The sequence below is a fragment of the Oculina patagonica genome, chromosome 9 (genome assembly GCF_052425735.1).
Source record: "Oculina patagonica isolate OP01 chromosome 9, crgOcupat, whole genome shotgun sequence".
Taxonomy (NCBI): Eukaryota; Metazoa; Cnidaria; class Anthozoa; order Scleractinia; family Oculinidae; genus Oculina; species Oculina patagonica.
In genome coordinates this window covers 18,354,802-18,375,375 of record NC_135766.1, presented here as the reverse complement: position 1 = coordinate 18,375,375, position 20,574 = coordinate 18,354,802, and the positions used below count along the sequence as shown (strand labels likewise).

The window sequence follows — 20,574 nt, the reverse complement described above, 5'->3', positions numbered from 1 at the left end:
GACCGTTGGTTTTCGAATTGTCCTTCTTGTATGTGAGAACATTCATCGTGCACGTTGGGGTTTTGCAAAACACTTTTCATCTGATGCCTCAAATGATAGAAATCCAGACTGTATGAAAACGATTTGCAGCAGCCGTTTATTTCGACAAGTCCGTGTGGAAGTAGCCTCCCACGCAGTCGTTCTTAGGGGCGATCGTGTTTCACTCCTCCCCACGAACGCCTGCTTAACTAAGGCCAACATTCCTTTTCGCCGCTTAGCGAATTAGATTTTACCTACCAAAATCCAGAGGGTTGACCTTGACCTTGACTACAAGACGCTCTTCGCGGAACGAGAGAGCTGTTAGCACCGTGTGATTTGACTTTTAGGATGTTTCGCTTAAATTCATTCAGATGAAAGCAATTTCTTAATTTGCTGGCTACGGTTAATAGCTTACTTTATATTAAACTTGTCCTTTGCTGTTTGACAGTCTCACCGATTCGTTAGCTCCGTTGGGATTTTGCCGTTCGAGAAAATAATATTTGTGTGTGGTTCATTTATCACTTTAAATGCGTTTCCTTGAAGGAAAAGTATTTTTCGCAACCCTTAAAACGAAGGACCGTCAAACTATCGACGGGAAAAATACAAAGCTAGCCTTTTAACACAACAGTCAACCTTGAGAATCGTCCAAGGGCAAGTATCACCGAATGGAAAAAAAAATTCACCGGCCGTGCGGTGAATAATATTGTGGTCACTATTTCTAAGCTCTACGGGTTTGTTAACTTGGCCGGTTCATTGTTGTTTTACCCTTCCATTTATTGACTCGGAAATACTAGAGATCTCTTCTTTGAAGCAGTGCTGATCCGCTGTGTTGGTATTTTGTTGATGTTCTCACAGATTGTCGATTGGACTACATGTAGGCGAGGAAGATCAAGTGCACTTTTCTCAAATCTTCTAACCCTTCCAGCAGATGACTTAATCAAAGCGTTGCTTAAAAAGCACTTGAATTATTCCAATCGATATTTTTTTCCGGTGTTTTAACCATCGTAACATGCATAACTAAAGTGAAATACTTCAAGCCCGCATGCCGCATCTCCGCGATCATTTTGATTGTTCACCGACAGACAATACCTCAATGGTCATTGGTAGCTTGTCTGGCGAGTAAAACAATGGGACAGAAATGTTGGCCTCGGTTAAGCAGGCGTTCGTGGGGAGGAGTGAAACACGATCGCCCCTAAGAACGACTGCGTGGGAGGCTAGTGTGGAAGTGAATAGCTAAAAATTGGCAGGAATAAAAATGCCGACAGTCTGCTGTTTAAGTGTTCTGTTAGGTTGCTGTGACGCCAAAATGGTTCCTTCTCTTCTTTCAGAGGTGACAAGGAACGTTTTTAACTTTTCTAAAATATGGTATCCACGCCACGCTGGGCCGCGCTCTGCACGCGTATTGCTATTATAAAACCCCAAGAAAAAATGTACCTTCGGTAAATTCTTATGGTAGCTTTTTGACAAGTGTAATGCGGTCGTTTTGCTGGGTTACCATATTCAGTAGACAAGAGGAGCAATCTTTGGTATAATTGACTTTTATAATTAATACATGGAGAAACCAAGAAGTGTTTACAAAATGTACCAACAGCATCCTCAACCAATTACGATAACCAACAATATTGTCGAAATTCTTAAGTACTCGCACGAAACTCTATTTTCTATTTTAATGAATAATAATGAATAATGATAATGAATTTATATAGCGCGTTTTCCATACGTCAAATGCGCTTTACACACCAGACCACAACACCGGGAGCTTCGTGCCCTACTCGTTGCGCATAGTGTGTGGGTTCTTTAACGTCCCCTGTTATAAGACTGAAGATACAGGAGATGGCACCTACGGTTTATCGTCCTTTTCCGAGAAGACTAGAATGTCTAACCATTTGCAGATGTAATTACAAAGGCAGCACATTCTTCTCAGTTATTTAAAGACCCTGAGTGCTGGTCCGGTCTTGGGTTCGAACCCACGACCTCCCGCACAGCAGTCCGGCGCTCTACCAATTGAGCTAACCAGGCAAGCTAAACCAAAAAAATAAATATTTTCAGTCTCAAACTTTATAAATACAACGTGCTGATCAATACGCGTGATGTTATCTTTTAACGACAGTGTTCTACAATCACGCGAAAATCATTGTGCGTCAGGCTGGTTCGCAGCATAGTTTTTGTCTTCCTTCTCCCTCAATAAAATTAAATTGCCCGGTAAATAAAGGCGAAGAGAACCAAACCCTACAGTCCTGCAAGCCTTATATTGCTATTAAAAATGTCCGAAGACAACTCCTTCAATTGGTTGTTTTGTAAATTTCTGAAAACAAAGAATACAAAAACTGTTTATTAACTCTATGTTATAGTATAAGATAAGTTCACAAATTGTGCTATCTATACTACCGTTTCGAGAAAAGGCTGTCCTTCATAAGTTTAAAGGCTTACGCGGCATGTACTGAAAGGTGTTACGGGATGGGCTTGTTCACTGTTTGTTGTTTGTGTGTTTGAGCAAGACATCTAAAAAAACCATGAGAGAAATACGAATGTATCATTCACCGCAGACTAGGCGGTGTGCGGTTGTGGTTGTTCCCGGAACGGAGTTAGTTCCCAGTTTACATGATCCCAGAATGAGATGCCAAACCACAACGAAAATTCCGTTTGAGATAAAAACCGAAATGAAGTTATTCCTGAATGACTAAGCCGGGAACGAAATTTCGTCTCGGTATCATGTTAACAGATGCAGAGAAATATATAGAGATGAAATGAATTCGTTCTGGAATGAATGTCATTCTGGTATCATGTGAACAGCCCCTAACTTGCAAGTTCTATGTTGGTTTCCTTGTAGGTAGTGGGACCCCATAACTAAGAAAATTTGGTAAATCTGTCAGCCAAAAAAGTTTGGTTGTTATCTCGTGACCCGTTTGACTAACAAGTCCGCGATTTACGTGTTGCGCACGTTTACATGATACAAGAATGAGATGACATATTAGTTTGAACACAATAACTAACAGAGCTACAATTTATAGCACTGCATATCCCCTAAGAAATACATCAATTAGGTTTATGATAAGTCGTACTTACAGAGAAAATAGGTTGGTTAAATTACTGAAAACTCCCGTAGGTAAATGTTCCAATTGGCTATTGTCCAAGAATCTTCAAACGAAATTTCAAAAAGAATAATAAAAATAATATAAAGACAAGTACATGGAACTAACTTCAAAATAAAGTTTCCTAGAGAACTGCAATAATCATGTAGCAAAACGATAGCATGAAAACAGTATCACTTAAGGATGCAAACTGACAATTAACTTCAAATTCCTTCAATTTAACGGGTGCTCCGAATCATAACAATGTTGACAAAAGAAGGGCTTGGAGTTATTTAAAATGTAAACTCCAAAAGAAAAAGCGTTCAATAGCAAACACAAAAAGCTTTCTCTTTCGCTTAAGCTACACAGCCTAAAAGTTGTTAAATCATAATTTTCATGCGAATCAAATCATACGAAAATTTGCACTAACTCTCTTTTTCATTTTCATGTAAATGAAACTCATTTTCATATGAAAAGTTTTGCACGTCTATAATTTAGATAAAGTGGTAGTTCGCATGCTAAGTACAATATTTTTTTCCAGTTTGATCTTCAACGCCATGTTTTAACTCTCTTTAGTATTTTTTGGTGAGTTTGCCTATTTTTCCCTTTACTTGTTATTCCTCTAACGGCTCACAAATGCGGTTATTTGGAAAATAGCATTTTACAGCACGTGCGGCTAAACTTGTTCGGTTTAAATGACGTTCTAGCTTACTACTTTGCAATGTTTATTTTGCATTATCTTACATGGGCGCGTAAAGATACCACCTTTCGAGGTAACGCATGGTTGGATTGAAGTTAGCAGATGGCGGGAAAAAGGAATGGAGCGTAGTGCTCCTTCCTTCGATCTCTCTTTCTATTCTTCACTTATGTCGCATCATCACGGGAGTAGGTGGACGCCCGGGTGCAACCGGGGGAAGAGAGATGTAAACGAATTATGTATTTGGATTATCTTGATTTTTTAGAATGGAGTAAAGATAATATCAAAACATTTATTGGTAGCTAGTATATCCAGGTTTACTCAGACAAGGCTAGAAGATAAATAACAGGGCAAAACGGCTTTAATACTTTCCTTAGGCTTACTTACAGGTACAATAGCCAAGTATTGCTGCTAAAATACCCCACGCGCAAGTCTGTAAAATTGTTGTCGGACATGAACCTTCAGCAAATAATCACAACAACAATGTATTACATTTAAAATGATAGGACTCGTTTAGAACCTCCTGCATTTTTAATTAGATATTACATGCCCTTTTTTCGTCATGTAGACCGATATTTCGCATTTTTGCATCAACCCCCCCCCCCTCCCCTCAAATTAACTGATGTCTGTAAATACTGTCTCGAAAGTAAAGGAGAATACTCCAACTTACAGCTTATAAAGCAAGATATTATTACTGAAAACTTCTTGTGGCAATCCCGTCAACTGGTTACCTTGTAAATACCTGGCAACAAATAATAAAAAAGAAACTCGTCAATTAAATAAAAGGCGATAAGATGCGTTCAGGAATTGTCTTAAATATTTGTGCATCGGAAATTTAGAGTATTGTAACCAGTATCGCTTTGACAACGCAAATCAATCACAAAGCAGCAAGTACTGAGTACATTGCAATGAAAATGACTGAAAACTTTATTTACCCTCAGTATTATGAAGCGTGTTAGGCCTCTAGTGATTTTTAGTGATTTCTGAAAATGAAATGTCAGTAGAACACAATTGATCTTCAACCAGGTTGGATTTTCGATTTAAGTGATTTTTTTATTTGAGATCTTTTATATTACACGTTTTTTTATTTGAAAACACAGTAGGAAAATAAATGTGCACATGTCAACTGATGTCGCCATGGAAAGGAAGTTCCAACTTCACAGAAAACGGCGAACACGACGACCGTCTCCCTTCGTGTGTACGGCAATTTTATTCTTCTCTATATTTCCCATTTAATCTGTTAAGCCCTGGCCAAACGGCAACACAAGTAGGCGAAAGTTAAACTTGCGTCTCCGTTTGGCCAGGACTTGCGCGCACTGGTGTTGACTTGCGTTCACTTTGGTCGAGATCAAATTTTCACTTATGTCAACGCACGTTTTGCAGTTTACTTCAAATACTGTAGCATTTAAAATGGTTTTTTGCAAACTTGCGTGCACTTGGGACTTACCTTGCGAGTCCGTTTGGCCACCCAACGCAAGTCTTTACGTAACTTCAACGTGCGACTACTTGCGTCCACTTGCGTTACCGTTTGGCCAGGGCTTTACATATTCCCCGTGTGAATAGGCTTAAGCCTTGGCAAAACGGTAACGCACGTGGACGCAAGTAGTCGCAAGTTCAACTTGCGTACAAACTTGCGTTGGGTGGCCAAACGGACTCGCAAGTGCACACAAGTTGTCAAAGAAACCATTATTTAAATGCTACTGCGCGCGCTGCAATTCAGTATTTGAAGTAAGCAGCAAAACTTGCGTTGACTTGCGTTGGGTGACCAAACGGTGAAAAACTTGCGTCGACTTGCGTGCAAATTTGATCTCGACCAAAGTGAACGCAAGTCGTCGCAAGTCAACGCAAGTGCACGCAAGTTCTGGCCAAATAGAGACGCAAGTAAACGCAAGTTGCAAACTTGCGTCCACTTGCGTTTCCGTTTGGCAAGCCCTTTACTTTTGTCTGATAAATAAAAAAGAAGAATCCTACTAACAGCTCATCTAGTTGGGTATTCCTACTGAAAACTCCCGCAGGCAACTCCGTAAACTGGTTGTTTTCCAAATACCTAGCGACAAATAATAACAATCAAATGTTTATAACATATGAAAATATAGCATGAGTTTGTAATCTATCCCAATTATTTGTGCAGTGCGGGCACGTTAACCTTGATAGGATTGTTTAACAACAACAAAAAAACGATCACGGGGCAGAAAAGGTACAACACACTGCAATATATTTGATTTAATTCGGCGAAAGTCAAGTACAAAACAATAAATCTTCAACTTATTCGATCGCAAAACTCTCGATCTCAACCGTCTTGTATTCGAAAACTTAACATGCTGGGTTTTGACAATGTAGTTATCATTTGATGTTTCTAATGATAGAAATTCCAAACTGCATGCGCTAGTGGATATTCCAAAAAAAAAGAAAAAAAAAACAATATGTAGATAAATGCAAGCCTAGAAGCGAAGATGGACTTTACAATAGTGTTTGCATTTTAGTAAATAGGCGGCAAAAATGTCATTTATATAGTAGACAATCACTCACGTTAAAACTGGCCAACTTAAGGCACAACAAAGTATGTTCGCAGCACACGCAAAAGAAACTCACAAAAAAGAAAATCAACTTATGGTTTTAAGAAAATTAGCTCAAAAGTTTACTAGACTTATATTGAAAAGGATAGAAAATGTACACGTGACACATATACAAGTAAAGAGGACGAATGTAAATGCAGGCAAAAAGCTAAAAAGCAGCACAGAATTCCCGAAAAAGGTCATTAAATTAGGCTTAGCAATTCATCAACATTGGTCACATAACATTTGAGTCTGTCCCTTACTTCACGTTACCGACAAGTTCGATTCGAGACATTACTTGAAATATATTTCTTGCTGACTTTCCTTCGTATTCAATTCAACTCACACAGAGACAACCGCGCAACAAACTTTGTCTTGTGACTCCACTACCCTATCCCCAGCGTATGTCCGCGCCGACGGGTGGGTGGATGGTCGTTCACTGAGACCATTTTTTTAAGCATGTTGGGTTTACCAAATTTTCTTAGGTATGGAGCTTCGCTAGAAGCCTAAAAGCCAGTCTCATTAATGATCTCATTAAATAAAGCAAAGTATGCATTACTTGTAATAAACTTAAAACTGAAGCACAGGTAGCCCACGTTTGATGATCGAACGTTTCATCAGGGTGGTACAGGGGTTATGCGTGACGCTTGATTGAGCAAAAACTGAGCTTGTGGCAAATGGAGAAATCTCAAATATGGCCACAATCCGTTAATTCCGAGTCTAAAATGGCATTTGATCTGCTCACTTTGATGACCGTGACTCGTGATTTCAGCTAAAAATGTTTAGGAAAACCGAAAATAAATTACGTGATACAAACGACAGAAATCATAAAGGACGTTTTAGGACCTGTTTCATACTGTAAGCCGCAGTATGGTAGGAATGATTTCGTCCTTTTTTGCGATAAAATCTCATTAGTGTGCGGTGAAATACATTAACGGGTGGGACGTCATAGTTTGAGTAAGCTACGAAATTTCAATTAATTTTGCGACAAAGAATCAAACACGAAAACGTATTTTTTGCTTTCTTTGACATTGCAGACTATTTGAATATAATTGTTGATGTTTTATTCGACTTTATTAAGAAATTCAGACACTTTTTTATTACAGTTCGTCTTTGTCAAAATCCTTTATATCAAGTTCTCTTTCCAAAAAAACTAAACTTGAACCAAAACAACGGAACGTAAAAGTTCACAAACCACAAAAAAAAAGAAATTGCAGCATTGAAACAGAAATTGACACTGCTTTAATTTTTGTTCTGTTAATCAACGAACCGAGAGAATACCGGGTTAAAAAAGCACGTCGTGGACAATGCATCTCAATTTCTTTCAAGTTTGTTGTTCGTTATCCTTCTTAATCGTTGTCAGTCAAAACCATCCTTGTTTATTTTAGGATTTTTATTACTCTAACATTGTTTTTTTTTTTTACATTAGAAAACTATTATTTTGAGGCTTTTTACATTTTGAAAGCAATCAGAAAATAGACTTAAAATACTCAGTGTGACACAGCTCCTTTAAAACAATTAATTTTGACATTTTTTTGTGAAGAATAATTCGGTTATTCTTTCCGCTCAAAGAAAATATGTTCGTTTTGAAGGTTCAATTTCAGTTTAGCCAGGCCTGACTTCTATTTCGTTGGTTGAAATTCAGTTTTTAAGTATTTTTAAGTATTTAAAAAAACAATACGTTGGTTTTATTGAAAACATGATTGTGGCGGAAATGAACCATCTTTTGTTAAAGAGAACAATAACAACTTTATAGTAGTTAAATGTGCTTTTAAGTATATTTTATGCCACATTACATTTTCTAACAGACAATATATATAAAGGATTTTTTAACCGAACGAGAAATGATGAATTCGTCTTACTTACAGTTCTCTTAGGTTAGTTAGATTATTAAAAAAATTCTTTCAGGTAAGTGTTGCAAATGGTTTTTGGTCAAGTACCTACAAAAGTAAAAAAAAATTACAGTTAAATCCTGATAACTCGAAGCTTCAAGGGAAATCGAAAGAGGTTCGATTTATCTGGGATACGAGTTTTCGAGGCTAAAATTTGTAAGGCAATGGCCTAGTTGACAATCGAAAAAAAATTTCGAGAAATTGCCGAAGGTTCGAGTTTGCGAATATTCGTGTTATCTGGATTCAACTGTATATGTGTGCTCGAGAAAAGGCCTAAAATCTTGGCGATTGAAAACATATCACAATTTCAAATAAACGCAAGAACAATTATTAGCCTTTTTTCTCCTCATTTTTAACAATTTGTAACAAATGGGGTCCCTTTTTTGAATGGTATCACATGACAGAACTCTTGTTTACCAAAGAAAATAAAATTTCATGATCATTTTATATTAAAGGATGCTTAATTAGGAGCCTTATCAAAGATGTATATAACCATGTAAAAAGGCAATGAGCCATTGCCTAGGTTATCAAAACATATTAACGTTTATACTAGTCAGGTAATACTAGTAAGTCTATAGTCGCCCAGCTTAAACTTGTAACTTGTAATTTTCCACTAACAGCCTATCAAGCCGGGTATTTTCACTGAAAACTGACTCAGGCAAGTCCGTCAACTGGTTGTCTTCCAAATATCTAACATACATAATCACAAACATCCGTTAATTACTTCTTAAGGTGGCTTAAAACACTGTTTCCTGAATTTTCAGCACCTCAACTTTGACAAATCAATCCTACGACTCTTTTTAAGTTGATACAACAATTTAGTATTAAACAGATGCCCAATCACTGATGAACAAGTTACAATTATTTTTTTGACATTACCCGTTATCATTGCAACGGTATAACCTGTTAAAAACACCCTTAATTTTTGCTTTAAGTGCTAATAACTCAAAAACGAGCTCGGTTACCCCCATTTTTATAATGGAATAATGATCAGCATGTTAAGATACAACTTTTGGCAAAGTTTAAAAAATTCTGTTCTGTGGGCTCAGAGCCACCTTAAATTTTTGAAAAATTAAGGTGGCTCTAAACCCACAGAACAGAATATTTTTAAGCTTTGCCAAAAGTTATATCTTAACATAGCAATCATTCTTTCATCATAAAAATGGGGATTAACCCAGCTTGTTTTTGAGTTATCAGCACTTTAATCTAAAATTAAGGGTAACTACTGTCGCTATGGTTACCAGTGACGTAGTGAAAATGACTACAACTTGTTTAGCAATAATTGGACATTTGTTTGATATTATTATTGTTGCACCAACTGAAATATATTTGTAGTACTGAGCCATCAAAGTATAAAGGCTGGAAATTGCTTGAAACGTTATGAGCCTCCTTAAACGATAAGATACGTTCAAAACCTGTCTCACATATTTGAAAGGTTTCGACACCTTAAAAAAAGTTTTCATTTAGTCATTCAAAATCAGAGATTTCAGTGCAAATTCTGTAACCAGAAATGCTTTGACAACGAAAATCAATGTTGGGGTAGAATCAATTTATACAATATTACAATGAATTCCAAATCGGACATTGAAGGACAATATATGTTTTTAGAAATGAGTATTTTTACGTCATGATCAATTGTTTATAATTTTGTAGCTAGCGTGAGAATCTTGTGATATAAATTGCGATTGTCTTAGTTTATTAACCCTAGGATGTACATCAAATTCGTTAAACAAGGGGTAAGGGATGATGGACACCCCCCCCCCCCCCCCCCAAAAGGGATTCGTCTTACTTACAGCCTTTTTAGGTTGACTAGATGGTTAAAAATGCCTGTAGGTAAGTGTTTTAAATTATTTTTCCTCAAGTACCTACGAACGTGAAAAAAAACAAATGCAGATAAATCTCTATAACTCGAATCCTCAAGGGGAACAAAAGAGGTTTGAGTTATAGCGGGTTCGAAATGTCGATCGAGGGTTAAATTAGTAAGAAAATGACTTTTAGAAAAAAATCGAAAATAAGGTTCGTAATGGCGGGAGATTCGAGTAATTGAGGATTCGAGTTATCGAGATACAACTGTCTAAAATTTCCTCGGAAAAAGCCCTAAACTGTTGGCGATTTACAAAATATCACAGCGTTGAAGAAGCGCTAGAACAATTTTTATTCTTTTTTCTTGCATTTTTAACAATTTATAAGAAATGCCGACCAAAAGACCACGTATTATAAATGTAAAGTTCATTTTATGCCATAAAAACTGTAAATAATCACATACACAGGCTAATAGAAAGACAGTGAGAGCAAAACACAAGTTATCAAAAACATATTAACGTAATGCTGTGTAGCGAAATTGATGTGTAATAACACACAAGAACAAGAACAGCTTTAAACCAGGGGCACCCAACGGAATATTTCGTTAAAATATCTGTTCGGAAGACGATTTGAGATCTAGAATTTTCGGAACATTCATTGTAATTTTTTTTGCTTGCCTGCCTTTCCTAGGATTTTCGAATATCTAAAAAATGGTATAATTGTTCATTTTTAACGGATTTTTACTCTAAAAAGGTCACCTAGAATTTTCGGGAGCCCTTCTCTGGCTGGACGTTTTTCGAAAAGGTAAGTTTTGATCCCTATAACTTTCGAATCACTAGACTTTCAGCTAGGAAATCCGAACAGATAAAAAATTTTTAGGGGATAAAAATATGCCTATATCTACCGTTTAAATACTAAAATACGTTCAACGGTGCTATCTTTAAGTGGTTTTGAACTATATTCTCGATGGGTTCCCCTGTTTAAACGTTTTAATCGCAAAGGTTACACACAACCGCAGACTTCCATGAGTAACATACAGACAGTCTTTGTACTTAAATTGTTACAAAATATGAATTTGATTGGCTGAAATCAAAGTAAGCAAGTAACTGGTGATTAAAACGGCACAGGCCAGGGCACGTGCAGTGTTACGAAACGCAATATCTCTACACGGTGGGCACGTAATTATAGTTAGTCCGCCAGTTTAAACTTGTCACTTGTAACGTTTCACTCACAGTCTTTCAAGAAGGGTATTTTTACTGAAAATTTCCTCAGGCAACTCCGTCAACTGGTTTTCTTGCAAATCTCTAACAAAAATAATCACAACTAACTGTTAATTACATGTAAACCAATATGATACATCAAAACCTTTCTTGTATTTGAAAATCAAAAATTACAATGTGAATACTGTAGCCAGGGTTGCTTTGACAACAAAAATTATTCACAGGGTAGAACAGGTACAATATATTGCAGTGTACTTCAATTCGAACATTTGTGTCAACAAATTCTCACAACTATTAACGCTTTTTATAAGGGCCCCTGTTGGCATTCGCTGCTTTTGCTGCTGACTATGTGGTCCTGATAAAATAATGTTTAACGTCCATTTATGACATCTATCCACAGGGAATTTGTAATGTGGATATCATGGTGAAAAGAAAAAATACATAAGTTGTTTTTTTCTTTTTACACTTCTTTTTTCGTATATATACCTGTATGTTATTTTTTTTTCACATTTCACTTTTGATAATGATGACATGAAGTCATCGAAACGTCAAGTTACTTTTTTATCGTTAATTTTCTTATTAAACTGTTTTTGGTCTTGATGTGCAATATTCTCAATAGATGTATTTATCCGACTTCAGCTCTAGAAAACACCCAAATGTAAAAATCTTCCGCGATCATTGTGTAGAAAAAAATTACTGCGCGGCAGCCTGACGAATTAAGACTATTCACAGCCTACTATAAATTTTTGTATTTTTAATTGAGTCTTTTTCTATTTTCTCAATAAAATTTGATCTGCAAAATTAGAATATAAGAGAGACGAAAGTAAGCCCGTGCGAGGAAAATTGTTTTTTGAACGCGCGAAAACAAACCTAAAAGAACTGGAAGCAAGCGCGAAGGCGTACTCGCGAGGGAGCGGGGCCTCGGAGTGAAAATAATTTCTCATCCGTAAAGTTATTCTTTATTCGTTTAATTTTCAGGTCCCAGCTGCAACCTGTGTAGAATATTGATCGTGCAGCAAAGTATTCTGCAGTTACTCCCAAAGTGTTTCTGTGACGTTGTAATAAACCCAAGAAAAACATTAAGAGCCAGCCTACCCAATTCGTAATAACTATCGAGTGCATTCGGTACTAAAATGTGTTTTGTGTCAGATCTCGTTGAGATCATTCATTTTGTGTAACTTCTGTAATATTAAGGGACGAGTATTTGTATCAAATTGCAGTTACCCTTTGAGCGGCGTGGAGTACGAACTGCAACAGGAGAGTTTAGTGTTAAAACACTTCGCAGTTCCTTTATCACCGTTGACATCTTAAAAAAACCGCTATAGTGGAGACTTGAGTAAAAATGTGTTCAGGAACCATATTTCGTTACAAGGAATGCTGTTTATACAGTGCAGCACTTAATTAGACCAGGTATTAGTCAAACAACGGCAGAAACCCAATCACAGGGCAGAACGAGTATAAGAGTTGGGTTTTCCTGGTGTGAATAGATATAGCCTTAATATTGCTTGATAAGTAAAGAAGAAAAATCTCACTTACAGCTCCTCTAGCCGGGCATTCCTACTGAAAACTCTCACAGGCAACTCTGTCAACTGCATGTTTTTCAAATACCTAGCAACAGATACAGTGAACTCTCTCTAAGACAGACAACTTCGGGATGGGACGGGACTGGACGCAACTGTCCGTCTTAGAAAGGTGTCCGCTCTGAAGAGAATCGAGGTAACATGACACCAGTAATTCTGAGGTAATAAAGCCCAGAATAAAGCTAAATCTTTGCACAATGCAACAAACCTTTGACATACATAATAATATACATCGAAAAATTTCTCGAATCTGATTGGCTTAGAGAAATGCAGTTTTTAAGAAATTCGATGCAGAAATGACAAAATTCAGTGAAGAAATGACGAAATTTAGCGCAAAAAAAGAATAAAACGCGGCATCCTGATTGGTTTATAAACAAAGGCAGCCACAGGGGGCCAATCAAACGCTTCCACGCGATCTGAATGGCGCGAAGTTTGGATCTGCTTCGACATGCGAGTGAAAAAAATGGCTGGCGATTTGAGCACAGTAGAGGACAAGAAGACAGCTATAAATACCATAGCACTGAAAAGCATTGGTTTTTGGTTCTCGTTTAGGAATAACTGGTTTCTTAAGAAGGAAATTGCCGACGAAATGGAAACTACAAGCCGACTAAGCTTCACGCTTTGCTTGAGCGAACTTATTTACGCCGAATTTGCCGAATTCAAAAACAAACAATTGGCAAAGATTATGGACCAGATAGCCTCAAAATAATGAATACATCGCTTGAAAGACACTTTACTTAGAGAACTGTACGGGACAGAGAATTGTCCAAGGAAGTGTTGAAAAGAAAAGCGAAACAGCTTCACTTGGCTGGAGGTCGAATCGAAAGCGCTCAAGCAAAGCTCGACAAGTACGAAGCAAAGAAAATCTCTAGATGAGGTAAAACCCAGAATCTTGTATTTGGATAAATTGTTGAACTGTTTAGCCAGATTTTTCGGCTAAAAACTTTTGAAGCATTGAGAAACCCGGCCTGTACGTTGTCTGGGCTTTGACCTTGTTTTGAATGAACGAATGATTTTTTTGCCGAGTTTGAATAAATATTTTTTGTACGAGATTTGGGCTTGTTATTTTCTCGCAATTTTTTCATGAATATTATTAATAAATTTTTCAAAGACTAAAAATTGCACTCGCCCTACGGGCTTGTGCAATTTTGTTAGTCTTTGAAAAATTTACTCGTGCTTATTTATCCCAAATTGCACTCGAAATCATGTGATTACCTATACTAATAAACGGACCGTATTCGCTTGTTAAAGCAAAAGTGGAGAGTTTCTACAAATGTAATACTGTAAGTAAAAAACGACCTCTTTGGTGCCCTTACTCGTAAGTAGAGAAGTAATCCGTTTAAGCGTCATTGTTCGTGGTTAGTAGGCTTGGTAAACACGTAATCTAAGAGCGCTGACTAACTATACTTTAGGTCGATACGAAGTTTGGAAGTATTTTCACTAATAAAAAGCACCCCTCAAGTGTCCGTTAATGATTTCAAAGTGTCCGTTTTCCGTCGTAGAGAGGTGTCCGTCTTATAGAAAGTTTGGTTACAGTAAAATGACTGGAAAACGAAAGAGAACATCACCATGTGTCCCACTTATGGAGGTATCCGCCTTATAGAGAGGTCCATTTAAAGAGAGTTGATTGTAATCAACTCATTTCATGCTTCCACCGCAGTTCAAATATATGTCTTATTCACTATGTCATCTACTCCATATGCGGGACATCAGGACCTACAAAGCAACACAGCGGTATTGTGGACGCGGAAATCATGGGTTTGAATCCCGTTAAAGCCTTGTATTTTTCCTCTGAAAAAAATAAATAAATTCTCGCTTTTCTTTTGTGGGTTTTGCTTCGGTTCCGACTCCCTAAATTCTATTCTCTTAGCTGAACATCAGTTCTAACGTCGTGAGAAAAGGTAAACTATACTTCATGGCACAATTTATTCTTTAAGAAATAGGAACAAGAATACTGATTCGTCTTACTTACAGCGACCTTAGGTAAGTCATATCATAAAAAATTCCTGCAGGCAAGTATTGTAAAGGGTTGTCGCTTAGTAACCTTGGACAGAAAAAAAGAAATGTACAATTGAATCCAGATAACAACTCTCGCAACTTTTAATTAAAGATGAAAATTTTATGTTAATGTTCCCAACCCAGGACCAAGAAAAAGACACACACTACCAAGTTTGTGGGATAAAGGGGGTTGAGGATCAAGTGCTCCAAAATGCATATACAGGTCAGGACTGAACTAACACTACATGGCACCGAGAGGTCATAATCTTCTCTGGCAAGGGGGAACACCCTCTCTGGGGGGTTCACAATCCCCCACTAGAGAGGTCCTTATCCTATCAGAGTTAGGGAGCTAAAGGAGAGGTCAACAATCCTCTCAACACCCTCTCTGGGGGGTTCACAATCCCCCACTAGAGAGGTCCTTATCCTATCAGAGTTAGGGAGCTAAAGGAGAGGTCACAATCCTCTCCAGCCAGGGGGTGATAATCCCCCAACCCTCTCCAAGGGGTCAAGATCCCCATGAAAGAGGTCCTTATCCTATAAGATTTTTACCTAGTTGCTATGGTAACAATGTTAGAAAGCTGGATTGGGGCTCAATGCCCCAGAATAACAGAAACACGTGAGTCTATGGGGCAAAGGATGACCTGTTTGGGAGCACTTCATCCCCAAAAATACACGCAGTGTATTCCCCAAGACGAATCACAAACAAATTGATAATTAACAAACAAATCCTTCCACTCCGAGGTGTAATCAGCATGCAATTTCTCCTTACCATGAAAACATTTCAAGCAGGTGGTGAATGTGAATAGGAAAATAATTCACTAGGGGGTATTGTCAAGTGAAACTTTACCAGTGTGGATTTCTTTAACGTAGCTCGCCGGGACGTCCTGAAATGGAGCTCCGTAACAGCAAGGTGCTAGTGAAAGCGGCCCATCATTTATTAGTTGAAGACTCTGCCAAGTTCGATGTTGTTCTTGTGGGCGTAAAATGTCAACACCTCCGGGGTTAGTTGGATTCACAACTTGCAGTGATGAAGAAGGCGACGAAGACGGGACTTGTGACTGCATAACTTCGGCAGCAGCACAAGCGGCTTCTCTAGCAATATCTCTGGACGCGGATTTAACGGAATCTTGAATGAGCTGCTTGATTTCGGAGATTTGCTCCTTCGTTTTAAAATGCCACAGGGCTGGCGCGCTGCTGGAGAGTTCTAGTAGACGGGCTTCGATCTGCGATTTGTTCTGTGAAGTGAGCGGTCTGTGCGATGCCACCGTCCTTTAATCTTTTTTCCAGAAATGTGTGCCGACCCGTTGCTTCGGCAGAGTTCCTGCAACTGTGCATTTGTCGAATGGCGAAAGATGGCGGCGCTCACATGATTTTTTTTTTGTGCGTTTCAATCGCCATAACACGTCCTACCAGTCCGTATGGGTGACATGATGCAAGGAAAACGTCACTTCTAAACCAAGTAGGTTTCGAAACTCGGAAGAAAAAGGCGGAATTTTTTGGGATTTATCCGACAAAAATTTTGTAGCAGGCTAAGTGAGAAGCTTTGCTTTGAAGCACATGGCAAGGATGAACTGAGGAAAATCACTATGACGAACTGTTTGCGTGAAAGCTGGCATGTGATTGGCCAAGCGTGAAATCAGATGTTGTTTGCACGTGAACAAAGGATGACCTTTGAGCGTGACAGCAAAATTTGCCTGGATAGTATGTCACACAATGTAAAGGGTCTTGGTTGTCACATTAACTTTAATTTATAATGCTTATAAATTTTGCTTCTGAAGGATGTCAACCTCGGATTACATTTTTATGTGGTGGTATTGCTTATTAAGCAAAATTTGTTAAATGTTTTTGATTATAAAATATGATTGTGAGGTTTTTATCGGGTAGATCAGTCCATGTTAAGCTTCAAATTTACGTTCTAGCAAAGAAACCGACATCGAATCGGATATATCCGTAGATAACTTAATTTATTTTTTTCCAAGAGGGCACGGTAACGAATCCTGCAATCTGATTGGTTATTAGCGCGGGCAAGATTCTCCTATCTCTGCCCACGGGCCACGGTAACGCTTTCGTGAGTTTCATTTCGCGGCGAGACGAACGAACCCATGACAGTTTTGCTCTCCAAAATGATTTAAATCGATGTAGTTGCTCACCAACCGTTGTAAATTTGAAAGGGAAAATTAGCAGTGGAATTAAAGGCCTTGAAGTTCTCCAAAAGGCGAGTATTTAGTATTTATTTAGTATTTATTTAGTGACAAAATGAAGTTATGGCCGTGGTTTGCCGATCGTTGTTTGTGCATTCGCACTGATTTTCACGCCATTGTGGTTAACTGCAAGTCGCCGGTTTACAGACTCGATTTATCCTTTCAAACACCTTGCTTCTCTGCTCCTTTTCTCCAAAACCGAATACTGCTTATCGCCATTCAAGAAAATGAGATGCTTTATTAAAAAACAGTCAAATTAATTCTCGCAATATTGTGCCGCCACTGTGCAGGCGACCAAACTACACATTTCAGCTTCATTCAGTTTCACTTTCGCAAACGTTTTGTCAAAACAGAATACTGTGGGAATCAACACAGAGGCTTTTGACTCGTTAAATACAAATGTAAATAGCTAAGTGCTCTCCAGTCCGAAAAGTAAGTTTAATTGACTAAAGAACTCACAAGCCGAAATGGAGTTAAAAGTGTTTCGCAACTCGCTGATTGCTCTGTTCTACATTGTGCTTTTCTATTATTTCAGATGCTTTCTTTTTTTTTGAGATGAAATTTTCCTTGAGTACTGTTCATTAAAGTGAATTTATTTTGTTTGGCAGTAAGCTCTTATAGCAAACAGATCATTAATTACTCTTGGCGTAGCTTATGGCGATCGACTCAACATTGGATGCACGCGTATATAAATACAAACACATTTGGCAAGAAAGTCTTTGTAGGTTTTTTAGGTGTTTTTTAATCAAACACATTAAAGTAGGAAAAAAATAAATAAGTTATTTACCGGCTTAGGGTCGGTCCGTATAGTAAAAAACTGTGACCTCGGCCTTGAAAATGCTGCCCTCGGCCTGCGGCCTCGGGCAGCATTTTCAAGACCTCGGTCACAGTTTTTCACTATACGGACCTCCCAGCCGGCAAATAACATATATGACTGTTAAAATAACCAATTTATTAGATCACTAAAGTTATAAATTGCAAAACTAAAAATAAAACAGCGTGTGAAGAAAAAAATGTTTATTTCGCCTAACAGTAATCAGTAGTTTTGGGATAGAGAGGGTGGTTAACGCGTTTTCAGTATTAATTGTCATTTTTGCCGGGGAAAGATACTTACAGAGTTCTCGTATTTGCCGGTATTTGCCTTGGAACAGAAGTCAGATTTTCACACCTGATAGACATATCATCCCAAAAAAAAGAGGTGCATTCACATCGTTCAGGGCATTCTTATCAAAAGAGAAATACAAGGGACGTCAATAATCTTAAATGGTGCGCTATTAATATAAAAAATAATGCTATCGCGTTTCTGAATTTTGTGATAAATGCACATAATGCAGCTCATAAGAACAAGACATTTGATATTCCTTCTATTTTGTCGCATAAGTCTGCATATTAAGACTGTGGGGTTAGTGGGGGTTGAGGAAAGAAGAGTTTGATATGCTCCGCTTTTAGAGTCAAATAAGAAAAACACACAGAGATTTTTGGTTCTTTTTTCTTCGGAAAATTCATTGAAAAAAAAACGTGACACGGAGTAACTTTGCTTTTTTAAACTTTTATACTTACGGTCATTGTTTCCCTGTGAAGTACCAACCGCAGCTGTACAAAATAATAATAATAATAATAATAATAATAATAATATATTTATAAAATCGACGGTAAGTATTATTCCTTCCCATTACGAAACATACGTGATGACTCGTTACGTCAAGCTTTAGTGCAGTGGCATATAAATTCTTGTCAACATGTGTTAAATGACTTCACATACCTAACACAAGGATGACAGCCCACACGTTTTCCCTGGATTTCATTTTCGCATCTGTAATTGCTCTGAAATTATTGATGTTATTTTATTAGTAAAACGTTCATTTTATGCAAGTGTGCCACTTACTTTCAAGCACTAAGTGGAGTTAAAATGGGACTTTTTGAAAATATCATTCATTCCATCCGTGGAATAATTTAATTTTGTCGTGGCTGATATTTTTACATCCCAAAACTAGTTTAAGATGGTTTCCGCCGAACATTCGAGCAATACAGGCAAACTTTGGTTACCACAGAGATCTCATAACATGGTAACAGTTCGAGTACAGCTAACAAAAACTTATCAAAACTTTAGCTCAAGCTGTCCTGACCCCGCGAGAAAAAAAAAAGATTCGAAATTATCTACATTTCAGTTAAAACGGACGTTTAACACCGGTAGAAACAAAATGGCGCGCGTTATAACATTTTTACGAGGTTTGACTTCAATTTTTTTCGAGAATGCCTTAGAGTTTAATCACGGGATCACTAAGACAAAAAAATTTCAGTAAGGTGTTTTAAATAGTATATAAAATGTTAACGTACGATGAGTAGGTTTTTGGTACCTAATTTTTGCACTCATTGCTCGAACTTTCAGCGAAATGCGTCTAAACTTCTATCTTCTGGGAAGAAATTTGAGTTCATTTCTAATGCACTAACACTCTGTTACCACAGACATGGAATTACGTCAATGTATTATGTCCGCCATAAAGTACCGATAAAACTGCATCAGATACTGCTTTTTGTGTATTTCAGGCTTTTCAACGATCACAAAACTGTAGTTCCATGTTCTTCAAGTTTTAGTCACACTGGGAATGCTTTCAGTTGCTGACATCTTACTTTACGTCGACACCATTCTTACTGTTCTACTTTATTCTTAATTCTCGTCAAATGTATTCGTGAAAATTTATTGATACTGGAAAGAGAACGACGAGTAACCGACGACGTTTCACTTTCGAAAAACCGACAAAACTGACTCAAGCGTACGAAAAACCTGTAAAACAATGAAATGTGTTCTAAAAATGTAAACATTGCCGAAATTTACAACACAGGATTTTACGAGAATAATGCGAAACGATTAATTTCGGGACACGTCTGTGGTTAAATATATAATATTCATTTGCAAATGTAGAAAATGGTGTTTTCTTGATTGCAGCTCAGTAACTGAAAGCTGTTTAGCGATGGAAAATTCCTACACGTTTTATAAATGTGGTCATCATAGCTAGTCTGGGTAGGCCGCGCAAATATTTTAAACGGTATTTTTGAAAGAAAGTGTGTTCAACTGTAGATCGACTCCTTCACGCAAAGTAAGTTATTCTTACTAAATTTCGCGATTTTAAAACAATCGTGATATTGAATACGCGCGAAGAAAACATTTGGCAAAATTTAAACACGCGAAAATATTATTGATCAAAACAATAAAAATTTTAAATGTTTGGAAATGCAAATGCTATCCTTGAAAATATATTTCCGTCTTGTTTTTGACTATTAAGCACTCTCCCTATAATTACTGTTTTCTTCAGCTTAAAAATCGGCCAAAACCTCTTAAGTATGGACACCAAAGTTTCCGTTTGCCGGAAGGCTCCTTGTAGTTACATTGAGTCAGACCTCTGTATATTTCTAGAAGTTCCTTAGTTTTTGAGAACTGATCCATAAACACTTAAAAAGCGAAATTTAATACACTTTTGCCTAATTTTTCCTGCAATCGCGAAAACTAGTACTCGTAAAAGTTGGTTCCCGAATTTTCG

The 20,574-nt window shown here is 37.6% G+C and overlaps 1 protein-coding gene across 1 annotated transcript; it reads right to left on the bottom strand.

The window, feature by feature from the left end:
* Nucleotides 1-2,247: 2,247 nt before the first annotated feature.
* LOC144665001 (uncharacterized) lies at nt 2,248-15,713 on the bottom strand. The gene is made up of 9 exons (XM_078526189.1): nt 15,682-15,713; nt 14,809-14,880; nt 11,269-11,340; nt 10,027-10,098; nt 5,762-5,833; nt 4,457-4,528; nt 4,174-4,245; nt 3,085-3,156; nt 2,248-2,323 (listed from the first exon to the last, which is right to left on the bottom strand). The coding sequence occupies exons 2-9, from the start codon at nt 14,826-14,828 to the stop codon at nt 2,248-2,250; spliced, it is 528 nt and encodes a 175-aa protein (XP_078382315.1). The 5' UTR covers nt 14,829-14,880; nt 15,682-15,713.
* Between the last annotated feature and the right edge of the window lie 4,861 nt (nt 15,714-20,574).

Bases quoted from the DNA above. Each gene is read 5' to 3' on its own strand.
- LOC144665001 (XM_078526189.1), bottom strand. From the start codon at position 14,828: ATGACTTACCTAAGGTCGCT. The intron at 5,834-10,026 runs GTAAGTAAGACG...ATTTGTCGCTAG, and splicing joins CTAGTCAACCTAAAAAGGCT to GTATTTGGAAAACAACCAGT. The intron at 4,246-4,456 runs GTAAGTTGGAGT...TATTTGCTGAAG, and splicing joins AATATCTTGCTTTATAAGCT to GTTCATGTCCGACAACAATT.